Source organism: Penicillium psychrofluorescens (genome assembly GCF_964197705.1).
Source record: "Penicillium psychrofluorescens genome assembly, chromosome: 1".
NCBI classification, from domain to species: Eukaryota; Fungi; Ascomycota; class Eurotiomycetes; order Eurotiales; family Aspergillaceae; genus Penicillium; species Penicillium psychrofluorescens.
In genome coordinates, this window is record NC_133439.1 from 1,826,118 (window position 1) to 1,849,957 (window position 23,840).

General features: G+C 49.8%; 6 protein-coding genes across 6 annotated transcripts; 2 read left to right on the forward strand and 4 right to left on the reverse strand.

Moving 5' to 3' along the window:
* Positions 1 to 3,890: 3,890 nt before the first annotated feature.
* PFLUO_LOCUS679 (uncharacterized protein) lies at positions 3,891 to 4,476 on the reverse strand (the record flags this gene model as incomplete). Its single annotated transcript, XM_073784410.1, has 2 exons — positions 3,891 to 4,039; positions 4,110 to 4,476. The coding sequence occupies 2 exons, from the start codon at positions 4,474 to 4,476 to the stop codon at positions 3,891 to 3,893; spliced, it is 516 nt and encodes a 171-aa protein (XP_073634776.1).
* A 5,043-nt stretch (positions 4,477 to 9,519) lies between these two features.
* On the forward strand, positions 9,520 to 10,143 carry PFLUO_LOCUS680 (uncharacterized protein; the record flags this gene model as incomplete). Its single annotated transcript, XM_073784421.1, has 3 exons — positions 9,520 to 9,570; positions 9,646 to 9,789; positions 9,856 to 10,143. The coding sequence occupies 3 exons, from the start codon at positions 9,520 to 9,522 to the stop codon at positions 10,141 to 10,143; spliced, it is 483 nt and encodes a 160-aa protein (XP_073634777.1).
* Positions 10,144 to 12,279: 2,136 nt separating this feature from the next.
* PFLUO_LOCUS681 (uncharacterized protein) lies at positions 12,280 to 14,000 on the reverse strand (the record flags this gene model as incomplete). The annotated part of the gene is made up of 5 exons (XM_073784432.1): positions 12,280 to 12,569; positions 12,633 to 12,994; positions 13,049 to 13,256; positions 13,316 to 13,645; positions 13,706 to 14,000. The coding sequence occupies 5 exons, from the start codon at positions 13,998 to 14,000 to the stop codon at positions 12,280 to 12,282; spliced, it is 1,485 nt and encodes a 494-aa protein (XP_073634778.1).
* Positions 14,001 to 16,822: 2,822 nt separating this feature from the next.
* Positions 16,823 to 18,279, reverse strand: PFLUO_LOCUS682 (uncharacterized protein; the record flags this gene model as incomplete). The annotated part of the gene is made up of 6 exons (XM_073784444.1): positions 16,823 to 17,270; positions 17,319 to 17,590; positions 17,642 to 17,907; positions 17,955 to 18,018; positions 18,067 to 18,153; positions 18,208 to 18,279. 6 exons carry the CDS (start codon positions 18,277 to 18,279, stop codon positions 16,823 to 16,825), a joined length of 1,209 nt encoding a protein of 402 aa, XP_073634779.1.
* Positions 18,280 to 20,088: 1,809 nt separating this feature from the next.
* PFLUO_LOCUS683 (uncharacterized protein) lies at positions 20,089 to 21,729 on the reverse strand (the record flags this gene model as incomplete). The annotated part of the gene is made up of 4 exons (XM_073784455.1): positions 20,089 to 21,294; positions 21,350 to 21,410; positions 21,461 to 21,619; positions 21,689 to 21,729. 4 exons carry the CDS (start codon positions 21,727 to 21,729, stop codon positions 20,089 to 20,091), a joined length of 1,467 nt encoding a protein of 488 aa, XP_073634780.1.
* Positions 21,730 to 22,383: 654 nt separating this feature from the next.
* Positions 22,384 to 23,476, forward strand: PFLUO_LOCUS684 (Rho GTPase; the record flags this gene model as incomplete). The annotated part of the gene is made up of 8 exons (XM_073784466.1): positions 22,384 to 22,433; positions 22,500 to 22,550; positions 22,649 to 22,666; positions 22,738 to 22,754; positions 22,818 to 22,832; positions 22,895 to 23,016; positions 23,095 to 23,296; positions 23,358 to 23,476. The coding sequence occupies 8 exons, from the start codon at positions 22,384 to 22,386 to the stop codon at positions 23,474 to 23,476; spliced, it is 594 nt and encodes a 197-aa protein (XP_073634781.1).
* Positions 23,477 to 23,840: the final 364 nt, after the last annotated feature.

Genomic DNA, 23,840 nt, shown 5'->3' on the forward strand with positions numbered 1-23,840 from the left:
CCATCGAGAACCCTTGTTCGGGAACGACCCTGGGCATAGGTGCTGGTGCAGGGGAGTAGACACGCAATGTCTCTTTAAGAACAGAGTTAAGGTAGGGCAAATTGGCGAGATGGGCACTTGTATAGTCTTTAGGAAGCTGAGAGAGTTCCTCGCGAACTTTTCTCTCCACCTCAGGGTATCTCATCAAGTTCCAAAAGACGTACGTCAAGTAATGGATGTGGCTTCGGAGCCGGCAATACTAACGAGAGTCTTCTTAGTTACCTGGTATCACTGCTATCTGGGATTGCAAAAATGAACGATAGTAAAACGTACATCTGACTTACATGAAGCCTGATCCAGCTAATGACATGGACCAGGGAGTGTAACAATTCTTTGGCTGCCCTGTGCTCGGGTCTAGGTAGCAACCCAGAAGTGTGCCTTTCTTTTCTGCTGGATCCGCCTGCAAGAATTCTTGTACACGTTCTTGGGCATACGCGAATACTCTTTGCAGTCCGAAGTAAGCGTCCTTCAGCTTCTTGAAGGGTAAGTAGGGGATCAAAGGAATGATCGTTGCAAATGTGTTTTGCTAACTCGCGTTAGATTGCTATTGCAAGCAGGCTATACTAGCCAGCACTTACTAGACCAATCAACATAAAGGCATTGTTGAAATCAATCACGTATTGATGCTCTTCGCCTGTCTCTAATTGGTTAAACGACTGATTAAAGGCAAGATCTCCGATAACATCCAGTAGCAGGAATTTGCTAATGTCCAATCAATAAACAGACAGAGGCAAATGGAGAAGGGTAAACTATACAAGTATTGAAAGAGGTCGATCTTCTTGCGCTGCTTCATTACCTCAATGAGTTTATCCAGCTGCACATCATACCTTTCTTCATAGAGCCGTAGATTTGCTGGCGAGAAAAGAGGTTGTAAATCTCTTCGCTCTGCCATGGCGCGGGAATGATCAACTTCATTGAAAAGACCAGCATATTTGGGGCCGAGTCCGGGCTGAATGCTGGCGTAGAAGTCGGATTTCCGGAAGCTACCGCACTTGGTCACAAAAACGTGATGAAACACACGTGGCGAGGCGATTGAAAGCTGCTTGGGTCCAATCCGGACTACATCACCGTGCTTTTCATGTAAAGTCTGAATGGCATAAAATCGATCGCCTTCCACAAAGTTAGTTACAATTATATGTATGTGCATATTGATTGGGACACGCACACTTGATTATATGAAAAATTTCCCACAATTCTGTCAAAGCCGCGATCCTTGGGCCAGGGAATTTGCGAAGAGGGCTCAGAAAGAAATTATAGAAAATGTGGCAGAACGATAATACGGCTTTGTAGGCGAGAAGCACGACAATGAGACAAGAAGCGGCCTGAGAGACAGTTATCTGCGAGTTTTCTGACCGCCAGGTTGCCGGATCCATTGAAAAAAGCATCTTGAATGTAATAGCTAGATATGGCGAAAGATGCGGCTGGTTATGGAGTGTCTTGAGTTCCTGAAAAAAAACAATCAATGTCCATGGTGTGATTTATTATGATTATAGAACAATTAGTTTAATTTACCGTTATTTCAACCAAACTGGATGATGATTGAATTCGACGTTCAAGTTTATTCCTTTGTTCACTACGATCGGTTTGTCTCATATGTGGCTACGGCTTGCGTGGGTTCCGAATCAACCCAACCTACTACCTTCGGCCCCGTCGTCCACCTTCCGTTGGCCTCCACATTCCGAAGCACCGTCTGATGGGCGGTTGCCGACCAATGCCGCGCCGAAGGCCTATTTGAAACAATCGCCTGACCTCAATGAAGGCAACCTCCCAGCTTCCTGATCGCGCTAAAATACTTAACAGTGAGAAATACAGATGCTGAGACAGCTAACTGAAGGAAAACTCATGTATGTTTGATCTAGGATCAATCAAAACAAAATTGCTTCATGACAATGCTTCAAAATTCGTTCTCTCAGGAAGAAAATAGCCGCTTAAGGATCATCGTATGTGGCGGCGGTATTGCAGGGTTTGCCACGGCTCTACTGCTGAGAGAAGACCATGATGTTATAGTTCTTGAGAGTTCAAAATTGAACGAGGAGATAGGCGCTGCTATCACACTCTCTATGAACGCAACCAGGCTCCTGAGGTCAAGTCTGGCAAGAGCCGGATTTGACCATGTGCGAGCGAGGTATGTCGAGGCCAACAAGGTAGATACATCCCCCCTCAACTCCCTGATTTGTGCTGATTACCGGAGCGAAGTTTCAGGAGTTGCATTGGCAAAACCTCTCAGTGCTATTGGAATATCAGATGGAAGTCGTCACGAAGAAGTACGGCCAGCCTTGGTGGTATTTCTCTCGTAAGGATGTCCATGGAGAGTTGAAACGTGCCGCTCTTTCGACGAATGGTATTGGCACGACACCGATTCTTGAGCTGGATACCCAGGTTGAGCGAGTCGATCTGGAAAGCCGTAAAGTATACGTAAAAGATGGTCGAACCTTTCAAGGAGACGTCATTATCGGCGCTGATGGGATAAGGTCGGCATCAGGCAACTCGGTATTCGGCAAACTCCAGACGGAAACCCAAGGTCTCTCAGCCTACCGGTGCATGGTTCCAAGTGACCGCCTGAGAAATGACCCTAATATGAGAGTTTTCATCGATTCAGCGAAGGTCGTGATGATTATTGGCCCAGATCGCCGCATCGTTGCTTATCCCTGCTCTAGCTGGGACTACATCAACTTTGTGTGCATTTTCCCAGACACAACCGAAAGACATATTCAGTGGAATAATAAAGTAGGGGTGGAAGAAATGGTGAGTGTCTTCGCAGATTTCCATCCATCAGTTACCACGGCGCTTGCAATGGCATCGGATACTGGAGTCTGGCAGCTGCGTGATCGTAAGCCTTTACCAGCGCTGGCGAAGGGCGAGTTTGCTCTGGTTGGAGACGCTGCACATGCTATGGGCCCACGTAAGGTCACCTTTCTTTTCATTCTCATACTTCTCTGATAGACAAGAACAGATCAAGGGCAGGGAGCTTGCCAAGCGATCGAAGATGCAGAATCCCTTTGCGTGGTTCTCAAAGGAGCTGCCCAAAGCGATGTCGCCCAACGCCTGAAGATTTATGACGAGCTACGTGCACAGAGAGTAAATAAAATCATCAAGTACACTAGGGAAGCGGCACCGAAGCCGACAGCATCAAAAGAGATCAACTTTCAGACTACACAGGCCAAGTCCGACTATTATTGGAGTTATAAGATAACACTGGATGCTGTGGAGGCTATGGGAAAACATGGTTATTCCGTGGAATTGATAGATGCTGCAACGGGAGAGATTAAGCTATCCCCAGAATCTAGCAGCTGATAGATGTCCTTTCATGCAACGTATTAAAGTGACATATAACAGTGGCCAGTATTTCGCCCTCAGCGACGGTATTTCACCTATGAAGGACCTTGACGAATGAAACCTTGACCTTGTCAATTGTCACATAGTCAACATTAATAGTACTCGTCTTTTCCCTCTGATGCTTGGTATTCCAAATTTCCAAATTTTGCCACTCAGATGGCAGGCAGCTGGAACATCCAATGATCTAGCATGGACTGCTCGATACTAAATAATACAGTCTGATATCCTAGTGTTCTGGCCTAAGATAAGTACTCCCGCACGGTTTGCAGGGTTCGGTTACACAGAGCTCGGGCTAGCTTTGACTCACGACTCTCATTAATGTGAGATTCAAGTTTACATTATATAGAAGATGTATTGCGAGCGTTGGACGGGACGTGTTGCATGATTACATATAACGCACACTAAAGAGCGATCGAAAAGGACATGAGTCTTTATTGCGGATAGCAAGATGGACATATTCTGTCCATCTTGCCCTTGTTTGTTGAAATGCAATACAGCCATATATGTTCCAATTTTTAAGAGGCAATATGTTCGAGGTGCGTGGCTGCCTTATCATGGTCCGGCTCTGCATCCATTTCGGCTTGAATATGAACCAGATCAACTTCGGCAGGTGCATCGATACGGCTGTTGAACTCTTCAGTCGGATCAACTAGGAACAAGATAGCTGGAAGTGTATTCGTAAGCTTTCTGTTTCATGTTTATTTTGAATTTGCTCATCTCATGCGAGGACGTACCGATGACTGCCACAAGAACAAAACACGCGGCTGTGATCCAGGCATTCCGGAATGCAACGCCGTACGCGTCTTTGAGCGCTGCGAGCGCTGCGATGGCCACAGCTGGAGTAACGCCGGGGATGGATTGCAACGCACTCGAGTTATCGGCTAAAAGGGCAGTTATGAGTGCAGGGAGAGACGCCTGGGGCAGCCCCAATGGTAGAGTGGCGGCAGCGACCTTGGGCACCAAATTTTTTGAAAGAGTGCTGTTGATGATTGCATTGTTGATAGCCAAGCCAATGGAAGCGCCAAGAGATCTAACGGCCGTCATAAGGCCAGATGTGGTAGAGATCAGCTCAGGTGGCGTATCAAGCTGCGCAGCGACCATAATGATTGGCAAGATAATCCCAAGTCCGGCCCCGGCAAACACGGGATAGCCCCAAAGAACCGTTAAAGGAGAGTGAGATGTGACTGTTGCCATGAGGATATTGAAGAGTAACAGGCTTAAGAAGCCGGCTAAGAGAGGACTTCGAATCACTTTTCTCTTAGATGAATATATTCCGGCGATGAGTGCAAAGGCCATAGATCCAAAGAACACCACAGCGAAATGTAGCCCAGTTGTCCAGAGTGTGCCGCCGGTGAATAGACTAACCTGGAATGGTAAGTAGTTGTTGCAGGTGAAGAAGGAGAGACCTTCGGCAAAGACTGCGGCGAGAGAGAGGGGGAAGTTTCGGCTTTTGAAAAGATCGTGGTGAAGCATCCCGTCACGCTTCAAGCGCCATTCATAGACCAAAAAAGCAACGAGCAGGATCACTCCGATAATGAAAGGTGCAAGAATATGAACATTCCCCCACTGATACGGATTCTGGGACCACGCCAAGCCAACGCAGAATAAAGTAAGCCCAGGTGAGAAGGTAGCAAAGCCGACCCAATCTAGTCGCTGTAGTTTCTCGCCCAGGGTTAAAGATATCTCGAGCTTTCGAGGGGGCGGGTTGTAAAAGAAACCACAAAGGATTGCAGACACCAGGGATATTGCGCCAACAACATACCAGAAGACCCGGTAGTTTTCTAGTTCACTGTATCGGAGCAACGCGCCACCCATTAGCAAGCCAATTACTGCTCCTATTCCCGCAGTCAGATTTACTGAGGCTTGTCCAAGAGGTCGATATCGTCGTGGCAACACCTCTGAAACAATGGCGAAGAGCAGGGACTGATTTCCGTAAGATAAGCCCAAGATGCTGAACCCCGCAATGATGATACCCATTGATGTTGCCCTTGCAATAATTATTGGGCCAGCAAACCCGCAGGCCATTAAAATTACCACAAACCACTTACGGCCCCAATAGTCAGCGGCCAGGCTGACCGGCGGAGTTAAAACCGACGTTGCAATGGTGAGGATGGAACTGAGCCAGACGCTTAGATTGCTCGCTCCGAAGAGCTGTGAGATCGGCTGAGCGAGGAGGCCAGCTCCGACAATGCCCATCAACTGAGCAAAGTAGATGAAATTGATGGCCTGATTATCTGTTACAAGATGCTATTAAATCCCTCAAATGGGAAAAGAGAATATCTTAAGTTCATACCATGACAACCAGAATTGTTTGTACGTGGATACGTAGTTCTGCATCCTGAAGGGGAGATTGGGAGCTTTGAAAGTTGTTAGTATTGGCAGTGGAGGTCGTCATTTTGGCCAATGGTCAACAGTTGACAGACTGTGGGCCTTGTGAGAAACTGCTAACAAAGTCACTTGTATTTTAAAATATTCATACTCTTTTCCTCCCTGAGTTCAGTGCACCTGTTATATATAAAGGAAATTTACCAGTAAAACAGTCAGCACCAAATATAAGTTTATGAGGCTGGTGGGCAAATGCGGAGCACATGTTTTCTTGCGGGGTGAACAGCCGACGACTGTCGGCAAGTGGGCAAGAAACCGCGCTGAAGCGACGTCCGGGAGCATTGTCCCACCGGTAAAGAAACTAGACGGTGGTCTTGCGGACACTGACTAAGCCAATGTCGGCGTCCTAAAGGGTGTCTTCTTCCCTTAACCGCCAACCCTAGACCTCGACGACGTCTAAAAGGACAAATGTGAAGTAGAATAGGTCCGGTATAAACCGGTAGGACTGCGTGTATCTCAGCTTAAAGTAATCTTCAACGGATACCACGATACAATTCGAGGGATTGCAATTACTTCCGACAGAATAAGATTATGGCAGCTGCCGAGAAACTGGCGGGGGTCTGATTCAACGAGTCAAAGATCGTTCGGGCCCCAGCGCCATCAGCTTAATGCCGTTCGGAATCGACTCTTGCTTCCCCACATTCCGAAATTAGGGATCCAGAACTTCCTCCGATCTCTATGCTCTTTGGCTGTTTGACTTCAAAATGTGGATAATTTGTAACCCACCGTGGAAACCATGAAACGCCGGCCCCACCACAGCCACCGCGCCCAAGCTTATATTTACATACAGCTACACAAGGCACTGCAGCGCATGGTTCATTATAAACCCAAAAGAAGACACTAGAGACTTGATTCAATTTACCAACACTGAACGATCATCATCATGGCCCTTTTCGCAGCGCGTGCCACCATGCCCGCCGGTATATCAATGGTTCTTTATCTTTTAGCGTCCTTTATAGCCTACATAGTTGGCAGGGTAAGATTTGAGCAAAACAGCGCGAGACTTTGAATCATGAACTAACAGGCACATGATTAGGCGCTGCAGCGCATTTTTTGGGGAGGTCTAAGAAGCCTCCCAGGTAACTTTGAGTCTAAGTTCACGGACAGTAGAATCGCTCTCACATCGCTTCAAGGAAAACGTGCACAGGTAGGGCTATTTTTGTGAGCGATGGTTTGTTTCTTTGATAATCTTATCTGCTTTATCAGGAGTTGTTCAAATTGCACCAGAAATGTGGCGACATTGTCCGCATCGGCCCAAATGAAGTTTCCATTGCCGATTTCAAGTATTACCGGTCTATATACAGTGAATCACACTCTATCACAAAGGATCCTCGCTTCTATGACGCTGCTACGTTTGTTGGACATAATAATATCTTCCAATTAGTGTAAGAGTCTGCTCCCTTTATTTTGTTCTGTGTGAGGGCGTTGACGGCTCATATCGCGGATGCAGAGACCCCATTCAGCACCAGGCAAGAAGAAAGCTCAGCGCAGCTCCATATTCAACTCAATCCATCACGCTTCTAAACCCGCTGATCCGGCAAAGAGCCAATTGCCTCGTTGAGCGCCTCATTGCAGGGGCTGCACAGTCTCCTCTGAAAACTGTGGACGCATTCGAGCTCTGTGGGCTTTACAGCTTGGAAGTAATCTGTCAGGCCGCGTTTGCAATAGATCTTGATTCAAACCCCCCAATCGTGCATAGCCCAACACTGTTGAAAGCTATGGATGGTAGCGCGAAGACCCTTATTCTCAATAGCGTACTGCCTTTTCTGCGAAGCACCGGGCTTGGGGTAAAAGTACCCGGTCCAGTTGGAGAATGTTATCGACAGCACGCCTATTGGGAGTCGGTCTCTCGACGCATGGTAGACCACTTGCTGAAGTCGGCACAAGACAGAGTGGACCATGAGAAGTATTTACTCACGCCTCTTCTCACTGGGACAGACAGCTTCTTAAGGCGGAAATTGGACTACGAAGAAATTCTCGAAGAAGGCATGGGCGTCATGTTCGCAGGAAGTGGAACAACTTCCACCACGCTCACATATCTTTTGTACGCTTTATCCTGTCCTATCAACGAAGAGGCTCAGAGAACGCTTCGCAATGAGGTAGCAGACCTCCCTGAAAACAACATTATTTCCTTGAGAAAAAGCCCATACGTCAACGCCGTAATCAAAGAAACTTTTCGATTATACCCAACAATTATATCCACGCTTCCGAGGGTTTTGAAAAAGCCTGTTCAAGTTGGAAATCACGTCCTCCCTGCCGATACAGTGGTCGGAATGCAAAATTATGTCCACCATCGTGACCAACGCGTCTTTGCTGACCCCGACCGATTTTATCCTGAACGATGGCTTGAAAGCTCACCGGAGATGGAGCAGTGTTTGACACCTTTTAGTGTTGGAAGGAGGAACTGCATTGGTCAGAATTTGGCATGGGATGAACTGTACCTTGCAGTTGAGGCGATTATGCGATCAGGGATTGTGTTAAAAGTGGGAGACGAAATGGAGGAGTGGGAAATGGATATGGAAGACCGGTTCAACATTGCGCCCAAAGGAAGGAGGCTTATGCTGAGCGTAACGAAGAAGTAATTGACGAATTACTTCTCATTCCATGATCTAGAAAATGTTACGCACCCTTCGCTCACCTTGCTCTCCTCTAGCGACCCGCTCTATCCCATTGGGGTGATTTAATTAGGTGGGACCTAGTCTATCATAGTAGATTATGGTCTCATAACTATGGATGCCGAGTCATCGATTCTAGTACAATGCACACTAGGTGAGCAGAGGGTTGCGATGGACTTGCTTTCCGCTCCTAGCGTGAATAGACTCCGCCCTCGGAGCAACCCTCCAAACATGCCAAACCTGCCAACCCTAGTGCCCGAACCTAACCAGCACCAAGTCCGAGGCTATCAATAAGGAGGCCGAGTAAGCTTCCGAGGCTTACTCGGCTTCTCAACAAATAGGATCGAGTTGAAGCTTTATTCTATGTCTCGTAGCTCTGGAGGTACCGTCTTAGGGGGTTAGAAGTCCGTTAGTCCGTCGCTACGATGTCCTTAGTGCGAAAAAACCGGCGACGGGCATATATGTGAGGACAACTGTACTGTGACGTTATACTGCGCTTGCGTGCCTGATCTCTAAGGTATATATACTGCCTCACCGCTGCGCACTGATCACACGGGGCACCCAGCTGAGCGTACCCAGGAATTAGCTGAGCGTACCCTGGCCCTTCAAAAGCCTCCAAAGTTGAGCGTACCCAGAGACCGTAAAACTTCCCTGAATCACCCTAATTTTTCCAAAAAACAAGCCTAAACCTCCCTAAACCTCCCTAAGTCCCTAAATCCCTAAGCCTAAACTCCTAAATTGGTGGGAAATAGGAGTACAAGAGGAGGCAGGTATTGCAGGTATGAATAAGCAGGGGACTCTCAGCGAATTCCTGGGTACTCTCAGCTGGGACCCCGATCACACGTAGGAAACGCATAGATGAGCGGGGTAAATGGCCTATACATAAATACCTCGCTGGCACCTAGGTTCCAGGGGCCAGCGAGCAGTCTTAGAAATATACTGAGTCGCACTCAAAGACTTCCTACGAGCCTCTATTGCCCGAATCCGTAAAACAACCAACCGAGGGGTATTAAGGACTACTTCTGACAATAAATAAGTGCCGAGGCTCCCGATTTCGAGAGACTAGCATGTTCGATCAATGCTACGTCATTATATTGGACTTCTACCGGCCTTTTAACACTACTGCTTCACCGAGACCGCTACTATGAGTTTTTTCTTCGACCTAGATCTTTCTAAGAACTACTCCCTATACACGGTATGCTATACATATCGTACCGTGCATCGCACGTTACCTAAGCCAGTTTATCTAATTCACTGACTTCTTCTATAGGTACCCTTAGCCTGGTGGCTCGCCCATGGCTCGCACGTGTGCGCCGCCCTCATGGCCGGCGGCCTCTTCAACGGACTATACGATAACCTCAACCCGCGCACCTTCTGCGACATAGTGCGCTCCACCCAGACCATCGACTCAGCTGTAAGTCCAATTAATCTATATCACCTCCTCTTAGCTTCTTCTCGTATACTGAGTCACATCCTATAGCTCAAGGGCCGCATCCTCCGTGCCGAGGCCGCAGCGGCCAACGGCTTTGAGACGCTAGGCTTCTACGCGGCGAGCATCGTGGCGGCCAACTACGCGGGCCTCGAGGCGCGCACGCTGAACCTACTGTCATTTACGTATATTGCCAGCCGCGTCGTCTATGTTGGCGTCTATATCTGGGTGCAGCATAGCTACCGCACGTCGCTGTTGCGCTCTGGTGCGTTTTGCGTGGGCATCTGGACGGCCTCAGCGCTGTATGTCAAGGCTGGGATGAAGCTTCTCGAGGCTTAGTTAGGCTTCCGAAAAACCCAATCTAACCCGGAATGGGTTGGGTTTGGGGTCGGATTCCTTGACCCAACCCTAGGTCCTGGTTGGAATGGGTAACCTAGTACCAGGTCCGGGGCCCCAAGTTGGGTTAAAAACTGTGGAAATGCAAAATAAGCGTATTCGCTAGTAATTCTACCAGATAATCAGATTTGGCAATGATGAAAAACGATGGTATTCTGTCTAGCTATTATGCCTGGATCTTACAGGGGCAGAAAGCAGAAAAACTGCCGGAATGTGGAAATTGCACTGGACGCCTGGATTCACGGTTTAGACCAGGTGATCAGGATGCGGCAGATGGATCCCAGCAAATTACTAGTGGGAATTCCACTCTGACATACAACTTACAAACACGCTAAGACCCGTGACTACGTATGAATATGCGTAGGAGTGGGGTGAAAGGGAAATCGTTCTGCGGGGAGCTTGCACTTTAAATTACTTCTCCACATGTCTTTCCAATACTGACTCGCCATAATTTTCCATCTCATCTTGCACGATCATACGGTATTAGCACGTAGCAGTGAAAACGGCGATCGTGACTTGCTAGAATTTTGAATGGCGAAAGATATCGTCTACCTTAAGCAGCTGTCGCCATTCGGCAGAACGAAAATGAATGGTCATTCGGGAGAGTATACCAAAAATGATTCAATGTTTCATAATCCGAGTCTGGAGACGTACATAGGTCGGTTAGATGCCCGCTTCCGCTTTAGCGATAGGGATATTAAGTTGTAAAATATCGCATTTACTATGGTGTTTCGGACTGACCCGCTCGCTTGGGTGCCCAACTCACCCAGGAATTCTTAATGAATAGGTATTATCACATGGCTGAAGCCACTGGAATTATAGGGGAAAAAGTAGCCTGTATGGTCATATTTATCTTGAACGGTTTGGGGCAGGAAAGCTGATCTTTTGAAATAGAGTCTGAGCAAGTAGCTGGGATGAACTACATTCTCCACCGGTTACGGTTGCTTGGAGCAAGTATTCTGCATGGGAGCGTTGCTGGGATCATTTTTTTAGATAATACGCAAGACCCTCACCTCTCTCATCTCTTAGTGTGAACCCGTTGCCCATAAAACGAAATCGGTTGGACGTATTATATGCAACTCTGAAATCTTCCGCCCTGAAACTTTCAATGACCTCCTTGTAGTGCAGTGTATTCCCAGCATACATCGCGGTTATCCTTCCATCAACCTGAGAATTTTTGAACGGTACCGTTCTCTTGAGAAACTCAATGGAGTAAACATTATAGTCATCAGTTGCTTCCGAATCAACCTCGACAGTTCTTCGAATCTATTAGCATGTTGAATATTCCCTGATGTTCGCAACGACCTGCACTCACCTGATGTCTTCTGTCGCCATCTTTCGGCACCATTTCAAACATGAAATCAGTCGACCATTCACTAACAGGAAGCAAACTCCCATGGGCAATCGGGCAATTTGGGCCATTGTAAATGAAATAATTCGGCATATTGGGAGTGCATATCCCGCCATACTGTTTCTAACAGAGACTCAGACGCCACCACCCAGATTTCCATATGGTCGAACCTAGAAGCCAGCCTCGGCATCACGGCCGGAAGCCTCGTGACGGTTCGAACTCTTCTTCGAATCTTATCGCGGATACCTTCATCCTCCCCCAGCCGGCCCAGCCTCGTGGCTTCAGTTCCGATATTAAGCGATCGTTGTCCTAACGCCGTGTTCAAATTGCGTGAGGGGCATGTGGAAAATCAATCTACAGCACCACCAGAGGTAATTCCAGAAAATTAAAGAGAAAATCCGCAATGCGATTGGACCAGCTAATGGTCTATGTTTCATTATGCTAAAAATATTAAATCCTTCTACTTCTCAAATTGTGCAATCATGTAACAACGAAACCGTTGAAAAAGAAATATTGTCAGAGCCAGGCTTCAAGGGTGGAGAAGAATACCCCATAATCAGTCTGCGCTGCGAAGCGAACAAAGTTGCAGATGCGTGATCGACGACTGTCTATCCTATGTTATTCTTTCTTGACTCCTAAACCACCCTGGCAACACTGTAACCAGTCACACCGGTTCTGACCTACGCCCAATCATATTGACACTCAGTGAGTCTTGCACGAGGGCGCAGCTACGCCTCGCCCGCCACGAACCGTGACTTTTTCCTTAATGCAGGGCCGTATTTCATGAACAGAAATGGCACTGGCAATGCTAAGCAGGAAATGCCGCCAAGCAGACTGGATGCGGGCCCAACGCCCAGATTCTCAAACATGGGCCGGGCAGCAAGAGGCATTGCGCACGCAAGAATCGAGCGCAAAATCGTGTTCGCAGATACCGCACTGGCGGCATAGACGCCATAAGTATCGACCAGGTAGTTAAGGCATTGTTGAAACACAACGTTAAAGCCAGCGCCGATGAAACCTGTTCCTAGTTGTCAATCAAAGTACCTGGATCAATCGTCATATTCCACGGTGATAAACTCACCTGCTGCAGCAACAGGCAACGCCCAGTGATATGTTGGAGCCGCAGTCCATCCAAACCAGAAGAGACCTGCTGATAACAAAGTCCCCCCAACGATGATTGGTGGAAGACGTGCTTCAGGCACAGCTTTGCCAACATTCGCTTTTACGGCTCGTTTGTAACGGGGCTGATTGGCAAAGTTGATGAACACAGCGCATTGAATCCCAATTAAGATCGCCAGAAATGGAAGCGTCGAAACTATCAAGCCCCAGTGTCGGTGTTCTTGGAAGACAATTGGGAATACTTCGAGTATCAGGTAGATAAGGCTGTAGGTAAAGGAAGCATAGAGGGCCAAATAGGTGACCATGGGCTCAGTAATCAACAGTCTTGGGGAATTTAAATCAGCTCCTCGAATTTAAAACTTGACTGATCAAACTCACCGCAATGGACGAAGAAGATGCTTAGTGAAAGCATTGTGAATGTCAATTTTCACCTTCTCGTGCGGATGCCAGTATCGCTGATCGCCCGTTGTCTTGCGAAGTGTTCGTGCCTTGCCCTTCAACAGAGAAGGGGCATACGTCTCTGGCAAACAGAAGGCACAAAGCACGAAGAGAAAGAATGCGAGAATGCTCTCAAAGTATTCTGTCCCTGTGAAACATGGTCAGCTCGGAGACTCGACAGGGCAGAAATTTCAGGAAGAGGATTACAGCGCCACCCCAGACTAGGATTTACCGAAAAGGCAGAACCAATGATGGGCCCAATTGTCGGACCACCCGAGATACACAAAGCCACAAAGGTCATGGCATTTCCCCGAGTCTCCGGGGTAAAGAGATCACCCAGGGCGGCGGGCACGTTGCTGATTGGCGCCGAAGCAAAGATGCCTCCAAAAAAACGCGTGAGAAAAATACTCTCGGCATTTTTGCTTGTTGCAGTGCCAATGCTGAAGAGGCCAAGAACGAATATCGCGGGTAGCATTCCTATGCGCCGGCCATAGACCTCGCTGATCGGGGCCCATATCATCGGGCCAAACGCCCAGCCTGGGAAATTTTTATTAGTAGAAGCTCTTTAACAATATCATGTATTAGGTTACAGCTCACCTAAGACAAATAAGGCCACCGTGAGAGCCGTGACCTCTTTGCTCACATTCGTGTATTCGGCAATCTCCGACTCGCCTGGAGAGATAATCGATGAGCCCAGAGCGCCGACCATGGCAAGCAGGCTCATCTGGAAAACAATCCAGACTTTTTTGACTGCGCTAAAGTTTTTGGGGTTATCAGGGTCATCTTCTTCGAATTTGGCCTTGAATGAATCTAGAGTCGCATCCTTTGATTCTTTGCCCGTCGGGGATTGGGCTGTCATATTGGATTCGAGCTCTTGACGTGAAGAGTTCATTGTCACATAAAGGGATTCTATATCGGAGATTTCTGATATTTGTTCACAAACATCGACTACGAGAAGTGGGATCTCCTTTATACCGACCACCGATGACCATCTCGCATCAACTACATTCAAGCGCTAACCCGCGAACGGTTTAGTGGCGGCCGCTGGCCCCACTTGACTGGGGGCTTCGACTTGTGGGGGGGCTTCGTCGCTTTCGTTTAAAACCCTTTGCTAGCGGCGGCCGACAAACATTTCTATTCTTCTGGGTCTATTCTTCTGGCTGGAATGGTTGTCAGAGTACTTCTATCTAATTATTGGAGGACCCTTGGAGGGCCTTGGATGATCCTCAGAGGATCGCCGTCGATTGGCGGCCGCCAGTTCACTATCAGATTAGCTGAGCCGCACATCGAGAACTCCATTGGGTAAGCATTACCCAACGGTCAATCCCTCGGCGCTCGTGAGATCCTGAAAATGGAGCGGGCATTGCGAGTATGCAAAACCTGCAAGACCCGCAAGAAAAGCTGTGACAAAGCTCTTCCTCGCTGCGGATATTGTACCCAGCGTGGATTACTGTGTCTCTATGAAGATGCATCCAAAAACATGCCCTCCATTGAGAAATCGCCATGGGCGACCGGAGCAGCTACAATCTTCTCCCTCTCATCCAATTCTTTCCTGCATTCCTCGCCATCTGACCCACCACTGGCGCTTGACTGTGCGCTCCATCTCCAGGTCTTGCACGTCTTTCACCTCACCGAGCAGTCCTTCGCGACGGTCTGTGACCAGTACTTTCAAAACTTTCACCGCTGGCTTCCGGTTGTTTCTCCAAAATTACTCAATGAAATCAATTCAACACATCAGGATAGCTACCCTCCGGTGGACTTTTCGCTGTTGGTGCTCGCCATGTATTTGGTCACATTACAACCTGCCGATGACAACACACCCCAAATTGTGTCCCCACGGGATCTATATCTAGAGTTGAAGACGCTCATGGCCCGGACGCAGGCTACGGTCCATGCCTCAACGCGTCTTCTTCAAACGGGGCTTCTGCTGGCATCGTTTGAATACGCGTGTGGCAAGCCTCATGCGGCGTACGTTTCAATTGGAACGTGCGCCGGAATGGCGTCAATCCTTGGAATTCAGCATGGAAAGATCCAAAAAGAGCCATCTACCTGTAAATCCGACTTGGACCATCAGGTGCTTGAAGGCCGAAATATCTATTGGGGCATGATCGTTTTAGAAAGGTGCGTTTACTCTAAGTTATATGGAACGGATTTTAGATGCGAAGTAAGAGCTGACATTTACAAAGGCTCATTTTATACGAATGCCCATCCGAAGACCTACGACCAGCATTGCATTTGCCTGATCAGAAAACCGAGTTGCCATCTGATCTGATCTGGGACAATCCTTCATCACCACGCCCATTTCAGGGTTCCGGGCATGCCCCTTTAGTCAGTGATATACACTCAAGGAACGTGAGTGGCTTTGGGCGCCAGGCTCAAGCTATCTACTTGCTAGCCCAAGTTGAACAGCTCACCACCAGCACGAATCAGGTGAAATTCACTGATATCAGAAAGCTGGATGAGAAGCTCCGCGACTTCCTGAGTACATTGATGAATCACTCCGCGGAAGGGCATAGATGCGGAGCCAATGGAATTGTGATCCGGTGCGTTTTCGATAATCCATACAGTGGTTTCCCACATCACAGCTTCAGGACAAGGATAAGTCTCACGTATATCAGGTCTCTTGTTCGGCTCCACCAATACACTTTGAATCGAAACGTTGCGACAAGCTCCCCCCAAACAGAAATGCAAGATTATTCGCACGCTGCATTGGACACGCTAGCCAGGATGATGGTGGAGGTGGCCCACGACCATCTAGAGCGCTTTGTGCCCGGCCGTATCGATTCACTTCCACTTTCATGCTCCTACAATATACGAGCGATGATGCAGCTTATTGAGGATCGCTGGGGACATCTCAATCAGAACGAGCCGCCGGAAGGGTTGGAGGCGATCTTGACGTTGTATCAAGCGGTCTGCAAGCGATGGATATCGACATTGGAGATCTAGCTTCTGCTACTCTGGGCATTGACGGCAAGTACATAATGATCGAGCTAGTCGCTTTCACGGGCACTAGAGAGAATCCCGCTGGTGATCGTCGTGACCGGGGCCAGTGGTTCCGATACAAACGAAGACAGATGTCTACTTAGGGAGCGGCTCATCATGGAATCTCGGAGCCGATCGCTACTCGAGGCGGCACGTTTACCCTCACCATCATTACGGCGTAAGAGAAAGTAGTAAGAAAGAATCTCGCTTTTAATCCACTGGGTTTATCCATTTGCCCATTCGTTCCTCCACCTCACCCAGCAACCAGACACTGAAAAAGGAACTGAATAAATCCGGAAGAAAAGAACATGAAAAGGCACAATCTGGCTCTTTCGAGGAAATAAGAAGGCAAACGCTCGAACCATGCAACGCGCTGCACCACGCTAAGAATCATGATGTACTGTAGCTGGAAGAAAGGAAAGGAAAAAGAGAATCATGGAAAGAAAAGAAAAGAAGAAAAACGTCAAAGGAGAGAGAGAGAGACAATGAGGCAACTTCAACTGGACAACAGGAAAGTCATACCGAGAGTCGTCTTTCTTCCTTTCCTCTTTTAGTTAGGGATGGTCATTTCGTCGTCGTGCATGACATGTCACAGTAGTTATCATCTTCGAGAGTCGCTCGGTTCCCAGTGAATAGGTTCGAAATCCGAATTCTGGAAATGGGCTTGATTGTATGGCGAACTATACGTAGAACGGATCAACAAGATTGATCAACGAGAATAAGGGAGGAGACTCACTTTTTAAAAGGCGTAGTAATGGGCAACGAACGGCTCAGATTGGGCTTCATGACCAACGGATTCAAGCGAATCTGCGGTCCGTCCGACGACCGACTCGGCAGGGAGGTCATCGGTGGCGGAGGCGAGGAGATCGGGATGGTTGATGGAACGGGAGCATGGCTGGGCACCGGGGAGTGAAACATGTCCTGCGGAGAAGAGACTCGGAAGGGGCTGGTTGATTGTTGTGCGGGTGTTGGAGACACCGGGGACATGATGGGCGACGGGGCCATCCCGTAGGACGGGTCCGCCATTAGATTGGGGATGGACATCAAGTGGGGGTTGACGTCAAAGGAGAGAGCCCCTTGTTCCCAGGGGGAGTAGTTAGAAGTCATTGCGTATTGGTAGTTGACCACGGGTGCCATATTCACAGTAGGTTCGGCTCGGTAGAGGAGGTCATAGTGGCCTCTGGTATTGAAGTTAGCTTCTGCCGTCTAGTCGCAAGGTGACGCTTACGGTCGATATAGCAAACGAATCGTCGCTATGTTGGGCCTGTTGGGCGATAGCTGGTGTGGCGTTACAGCCTCACCCTCACTCCGATCCAGATAGAGGATCTCGACTCCGAGTCCCGCTCCTTCAATAACACAATCCACCAGGGCTTGCAATCCGACTTCGTCAATCTCCGTCCGCACTGTCTCGACCTGGGTTGCGCAGTACTGATCCAGCGGTAGAGGCAGGAAAGCCTGATACCGATGCGGATTGAGTTTCATCCAAGCGCTGGTCAAGAGCTATATCGATCTTCAGAACTGAAGGAGTAATTAGAAAGGGAGGGCACCTACTCGGAAGTGTGTGATCACAGAGTTCGAGCTGTACTCTTCGTTAAACGCATCAACAAGGAAAGACTCATCCGGGGTGCCGTTTTGGATGGCGGCAGAGATCTGGGCGAAAATATCCTCGGTGGCATCGACAAAGATCTCATAAAGGTGTTCCTCCTGCCCGACCTGGTCCATGAGAGTGTTGAGCGACTTGATCCGGGCTAGCTCACGTTGTACGCGCGATGGATCACGCAGAGCGAAGAGCATTTCAAAATAGCCAAACGCAACCGCTGGATGAGGGGTTAGTAGTTTTCATACCAGAGGCTCACGCACAAACCTCTCCAGCCGCAGTTGCCATCTCCCTTCATGATCCGAGTCATCGGGTGCGTCACCGCAAGGGTCTAGAGTAATTAGCAACGTTCGCTTCGATGATGACAGACGAGACATACACCTGTCTTTGTTGCCAGTGTGGGGTCTGCATTGGCATATTCCACAGCAATAGCATGGCTGGACTGCTTGGTTGATACCAGGGGTCCCTGCGGGTCTGTTAGATGGAGAGCTTCCGCTTCGTGCACACATGACCTCCATACCTGGACATCCGGCTCAAACTCATTGGACAACTTCTGGAAGCGCTCCATCTCCTCCGGCGAGAGGGGATTCATGTTGGCGAAAGGCGGAGGGACAAAAGGAGGAAGAGAGAGCTGGGGCGCAAAGAAAGAGTTCCGGTAAAGACTGGCGACCTGCTGTTTATCCACGAAGGGATGGTGAGGACCGATAGGAGACCAGGGTAGTTCCGACAAGGACATGGCATACAAAATGGTGGCAGCGCGCGGGACGGGAAAAGTTTATGAGGATGTTGTTGACGACGTCTTGAGAGCTAGAGCGAGCGATATTAGGCCGAATTTCCCGCGAGTCTGTATATCTTTATATATACATATGACATGCGCACACGGCCAATGGACATCTGGAAACCTGTGGGACGTGAGCCCCGTGGAGCTATGCTGCAAGTGACCCGGTGCACCAGGCGACCTAGAGCCGAGTGTGTCAGCGAGGTTTCAGAGACGAGGGACGCGCAGGGCATGTGGTCATGAACCATGGGCTGAAGAATCAAATCAAGATTGCAGGAAGAACCGGGCCAATAAGAGAGGGTATCACGCAGGTGTATCACCGTGGAGGGTGTGGCCAAGGATAGTGATTGGGGGCTAAGGGCCACAGGGAGGGAAAAGGAGGGAAACGGAAATGGTGGAGAGGGCACGAACCATCCGGTAGAACACACGGAGATAGATTCCGAGTGCGGATGGAGGGGGGGAGGGGGGGAGAGGAGATCCTTCAGTTTCGGCCGCGCAATGATGATGGGAGGGTGTTTGGTGACGCGATGACGCGGTGTGTTGGGGATGGGATGGGGGAGGAGGGGGACGATATTGCCGACCGACCTGGAATCAATCACGGGCAGAGCATTCAAGTGGGTGGTGTATTCTTAGCCGATCCGGACAAACGAGATCGGTGGAGCAGATCGGGGGAAAAAGAAAGAAAGAAAGAAAAGAAAAGACGGAAGGAAAGGAAGGAAGAGGAGCCAGGGCGAATTAAGTATGAACCAAAGGACGATCCATGACAACACATCGGCAACAAACAACCCAACATGATTCCTCTGCGATGGTACTACGACCTACTCCCGGAAGTCCCACGATGATAGTCTCGGATCAGCCCACTAGCCCAGGAATCCTCATATTGCTTTTCTCTCCTTTACCCGAAGCGGGGTTACTGTCAGTAACCACGATTGCTACCATTAATAATAATCGCGGCGGATCGGGGCCCCAAGCGCCCTGGCTGCTCTGATCGAGCGAGAAAGGAAACTAAGCCCATCACCCGACTCCGCTGTGCTGAAAGAGAGTTGTGACTGTGTGCACAGCGGCCACGGGCCACCGGGGGACGTGCGATCCCGACGCTGTGGGACGATGATTATGTAGGTGACAGGTCGACTTATTCACTAACGGGTGGTCTTTTCGGCGCAATTGCCGAGCCCGCTATACCAACACCTCCTATGGCGCTAGCTATAGGTACAGACAACATCGACGAGCAGATGTAGATCGATCGTGATAAGCTCGCTTCACATGCTCCGCAGCGGTTGCCTTTCTCGGCCTGGGCTTACGATTTGCGCCCCATCTCAGCTTACGACCGAGCGAGAGATCACGAACAAATAATGACGAATCCCATCTTATCATGATTTAGCGTCTTATGTCAGAGCAACTCTAAATAGCGGGTCTGTTCGCCTGTGAAATCCAAATCCCGAGCGCTGCGGAGGGAGGGGGATGGAGGGTCGTGCTAGGGAGTCGGGGGAGGCAGGCCGGATGAAATCAGGGCCGCACGCCAAAGAACAAACCACCTAGGCCGGAACACGTTGAGCCACCAGGTACCCTGGACACGTGGAGTGGAGTGGACCGGTCGCTTAAAAAGGAACCCCTTGGAGCTTTTCATATCATCCCGGCCATCTTCCCGGTCTTGCCTCTGTATTCCCTGCGTGCCCGGGGGTTGAGTGTTCGCGGAGACTCGTCTCCCAGGCCGGCCTGAAACATGGCCCCATGAGACCCTTCGTCGGCCCGGAATCCCTCGCCATCGAGGGTCGTTTGCCACAGCCCGCGCAGCGAGGACGACCACTCCTCCAGCGCGCGGAGCCGCTCCACGTCGCTGGCACTCTCGACCACGACGGTGCCCTTCTCCTGGTCGATCTTGGCATTGAGTTTCTTGTCGAGAATCAAGAAGCTGAGAATGTCCAACACTTCCGGGACGGAGATCTTGATGTGTTTGGAGATAAATTGCAGCGAGAAGCGGGTGTAGGGCGCGATCAGTTTGAGCACGGCTTTCGTACGCATGTTGCGGCTGACCTCGTCAATGTTCTCGGCAATAAAGGGGTCGGCCAGTACGTCCGGGTGCTTGCTCAGCACCGCCTCGTAGGCGTGGATATCATCCCGCTGGAAGGCGTCCACCAGATCGGTCATGGCCGAGATGCGCGGGTCGTTCTTGTAGGGCTTGGTCTCTTGCGAGTCGAAGGGATTGATATCCGACTTCATGAGCATGGTCGTCAACACCAGATATTTGAGGACCTGGATGCGCTGCATGGACCCGGCCTCGTCGTAGTTTCGGAAGGACTCGAAAAAGTCACTCTGGGCCTCCTCCCAGTTCTCTTCGCTCATATGCATCTTCCCCCCGCACTCCCGGATGATGCCCATAATCTTGGGATGTGGCACCGCCGACCGCACCCGCAACGCTCGCTGGTACAATGCCTTGAGTCGCTTGTTATTTTTGGTCTCGGCGTACATCTGAATTTCCAGCGCGTAGAGCTCCAGGAGATAGGTGCCTTTGCTGAGATCGTCCGACCCGTCCTCACGCTGGCACGCCCGGTGCAACTCGCGCACTTTCTTGCTCAGCTGGCTGTATTCCTTGCGCTCTAGCCACAGGCGAGATAGTTTGATATTGGTCTTCAGCCATAGCCGCTCGTTGTTTGTGTTCTGGAACGAGTCGAGGGTGAGGGAGTAGAATTGCTCCATGCACTGAAATGCCTCTGCATCGTCGGACCCTTTCTCGATGTAGTCGAGCATATTGTTGATGGATTTTTCGGAATAGTTGCGCGTGACGGCCGATTTGACATATGTGAGGAGCTCGCGGTAGTGTTCGACAGCCTAGGAGTTGGTTAGTTCTTGAGCGTCCGTGAGGTCCAAGTGAAGTGTCGTTTACATCGCCATATCGCCCAAGCTTGAATTCCAGCTTGATCGCTTGCTTTATCCCTTTAAACCCCCTGTACACAAGTCAATATCGACCACGGCGACACTCCTCATAGGTTCGTACCATTCGCTCTTGTCCTGTTCCAAGGGCGGGATGCCGAGGAATTCGTCGACTGCCTCGTCCGGGTTATCCACCTTCATCTGCTTGGCGTTGTAGTATTTATTCTCGATGCCAATATCCCCCGACTCATCCTCATCAGCGTCCTCATACTCAAAGTCATATCTGGGCGATTGCGAACGGTCAGCCTGGCAAGAGAGAGAGAGAGAGAGAGAGAAGAGAGCGACCACCTACTCTTCATCGGAGTCTTGCATGAAATCATCGTCGTCAGACATGGTGGGCGGTGAGAAACGCAATCAAGACGCTCAAAAAGACTCAAAAAAGGTATTGGTAAGGAGGGAAGAGGGTGATGGGAGGCAAAACAGAGCTGTGTTGGGGAGTTGAAGGAGTGATGGAGCTTCCGCCTTGGCTCCCCGCCTTTGGCTCTCGTCAACTGGAATACCGAAAGGGTCAATCTTGCCAAAACAATAACACAGTCAGACCCGACCTACTATAGGTATACAATGTCGCTCATATAATTTGACCACCCAGCCTACAATGTCTGGTGTCAGCCCCGGCCACTAGAGTAGGTACACTGGGTGCATTAGTTAAGCACGAGATCTACGGTTGCCTCGCGTGCAAATGATAATAAACATAGACTATAGTTCAGAAACAAATGCACCGTCACACAAATCCCACATAATCACTAAAATAAACGAGGCTTAGAAAGTGGACCGGCAAAGGGATTATTTTAGGCCCTTGATGCCGATCAGGGCGATGCATGTCATCGACTTCTTTCCCCCCCAATCTCTTTCTCACTGAAACGTGTTCCGCCACAGCCTCACTCCTCCTTCTCGACTGGCTCTATTCTTACACCCCATCTCCCTTTCTTCCCTCCATTCTCTCCCTCTTGCTCCTCCTCTCGAGTCCTCTTCCCACCCACCTGCGCAATGGAGCTGTGCGGCCGCCAAAAGGTCGTCCAGCGCAAGATGGTGCTACTGTCAGTCACGCACCCCGCCCTGCTCCCCGTAATCCCGACGAAGCTGACAGCAGTTCGATTTTACAGAGGCGACGGTGCCTGTGGCAAGACTTCCGCGTTGAACGTGTTCACAAGAGGGTGCGCACCTCCCTTCCTCCCTTCCTATCCCCGAGTCTCCCTCCTCTCCTCCGGGTCTACGAGTCGAGACGGGACACCTAATGCTGACAGAGCCCCAGATTTTTCCCTACGGTCTAGTAAGAGGATACCCATACACTCACTCACATGGTGGCGGATTATTAACCTCGGATTCTTACGCGGCGGGCAGTGAGCCTACGGTGTTTGGTACGCGCAGCGTCGTATTTCTCTGCATTGGACCCGAGTGTGCTGACAATTGGCTTTTCACAGAGAATTACGTTCACGGTAGACTTGCCTTCTCGTTCTCGTCCTCGAACCGAAACCCATACTCATACTCGTGCGCGTAGATATCTTCGTCGATAATGTACATATGGAGCTCTCGCTCTGGGATACCGCCGGCCAGGAGGAATTCGACCGGTTGCGCGCGCTGTCTTACGAGGACACGCACGTGCTGATGCTCTGTTTTAGTGTGCGCAACGACCCCCCTCATCCACCTCGTGTTGTCTTTAGGGGGTGTCACATGTACTGATCTGAATTTGTGGGACAGGTCGACAGCAGCGACTCGTTCGAGAACGTCGGGTCGAAATGGATTGCGGAGATCAACGAGAACTGTCCCGGGGTGCGCGTGGTGCTCACGGCGCTCAAGTGCGATTTGCGCAAGGACGAGGAAATGAACGATAACCCCGACGCGATTACATTTGACCAGGGACTGGCCAAGGCGAAGGAGATTGGTGCTGTCAAGTACCTGGGTATGTTGCACTTCTTCCCCTACCTTACAAAGAAAGTCCTAGCGCTCATTAATGGCCACAGAATGCTCCGCTGTCCAGAACCGCGGTATCAGAGAGAGTTTTTACGAAGCGGCCAAGGTTGCTCTCGAGGTTAAGGCCACCGGAGGCTCAGGGTCCAGCGGAGGGTGCATCATTCTTTGATCTTGCACTCACTCCGTCGGTTTGTGCTTCTTTTTCTTCTGCCCTTAGCTTTCCCCTCACCTGATTCAGCCCATTGATTCCCCCATGCATTGTTGTTGTTCTCCTCCGTCGATGATGACGCTTCGCCCTCTATCTCTCTCGGCCTGGTCTACGCTGGTGCTGAGCACATTGTGCATTTTGCATTTCAGCGAGGTTGGCTCCTTTCATATCCTAATATATACCAATCTAATTTCTTGGCTCGTTCTTATGCTCTTCGTTTCGGCCATTGGCTGGGCGCATCTACAACGGGACCGTGGCTTTTGCAATTGTGCTGCCGGTGTGTACCAGACTGGCGATGACCATGTTTTAAAGAAGAGACCTTCAT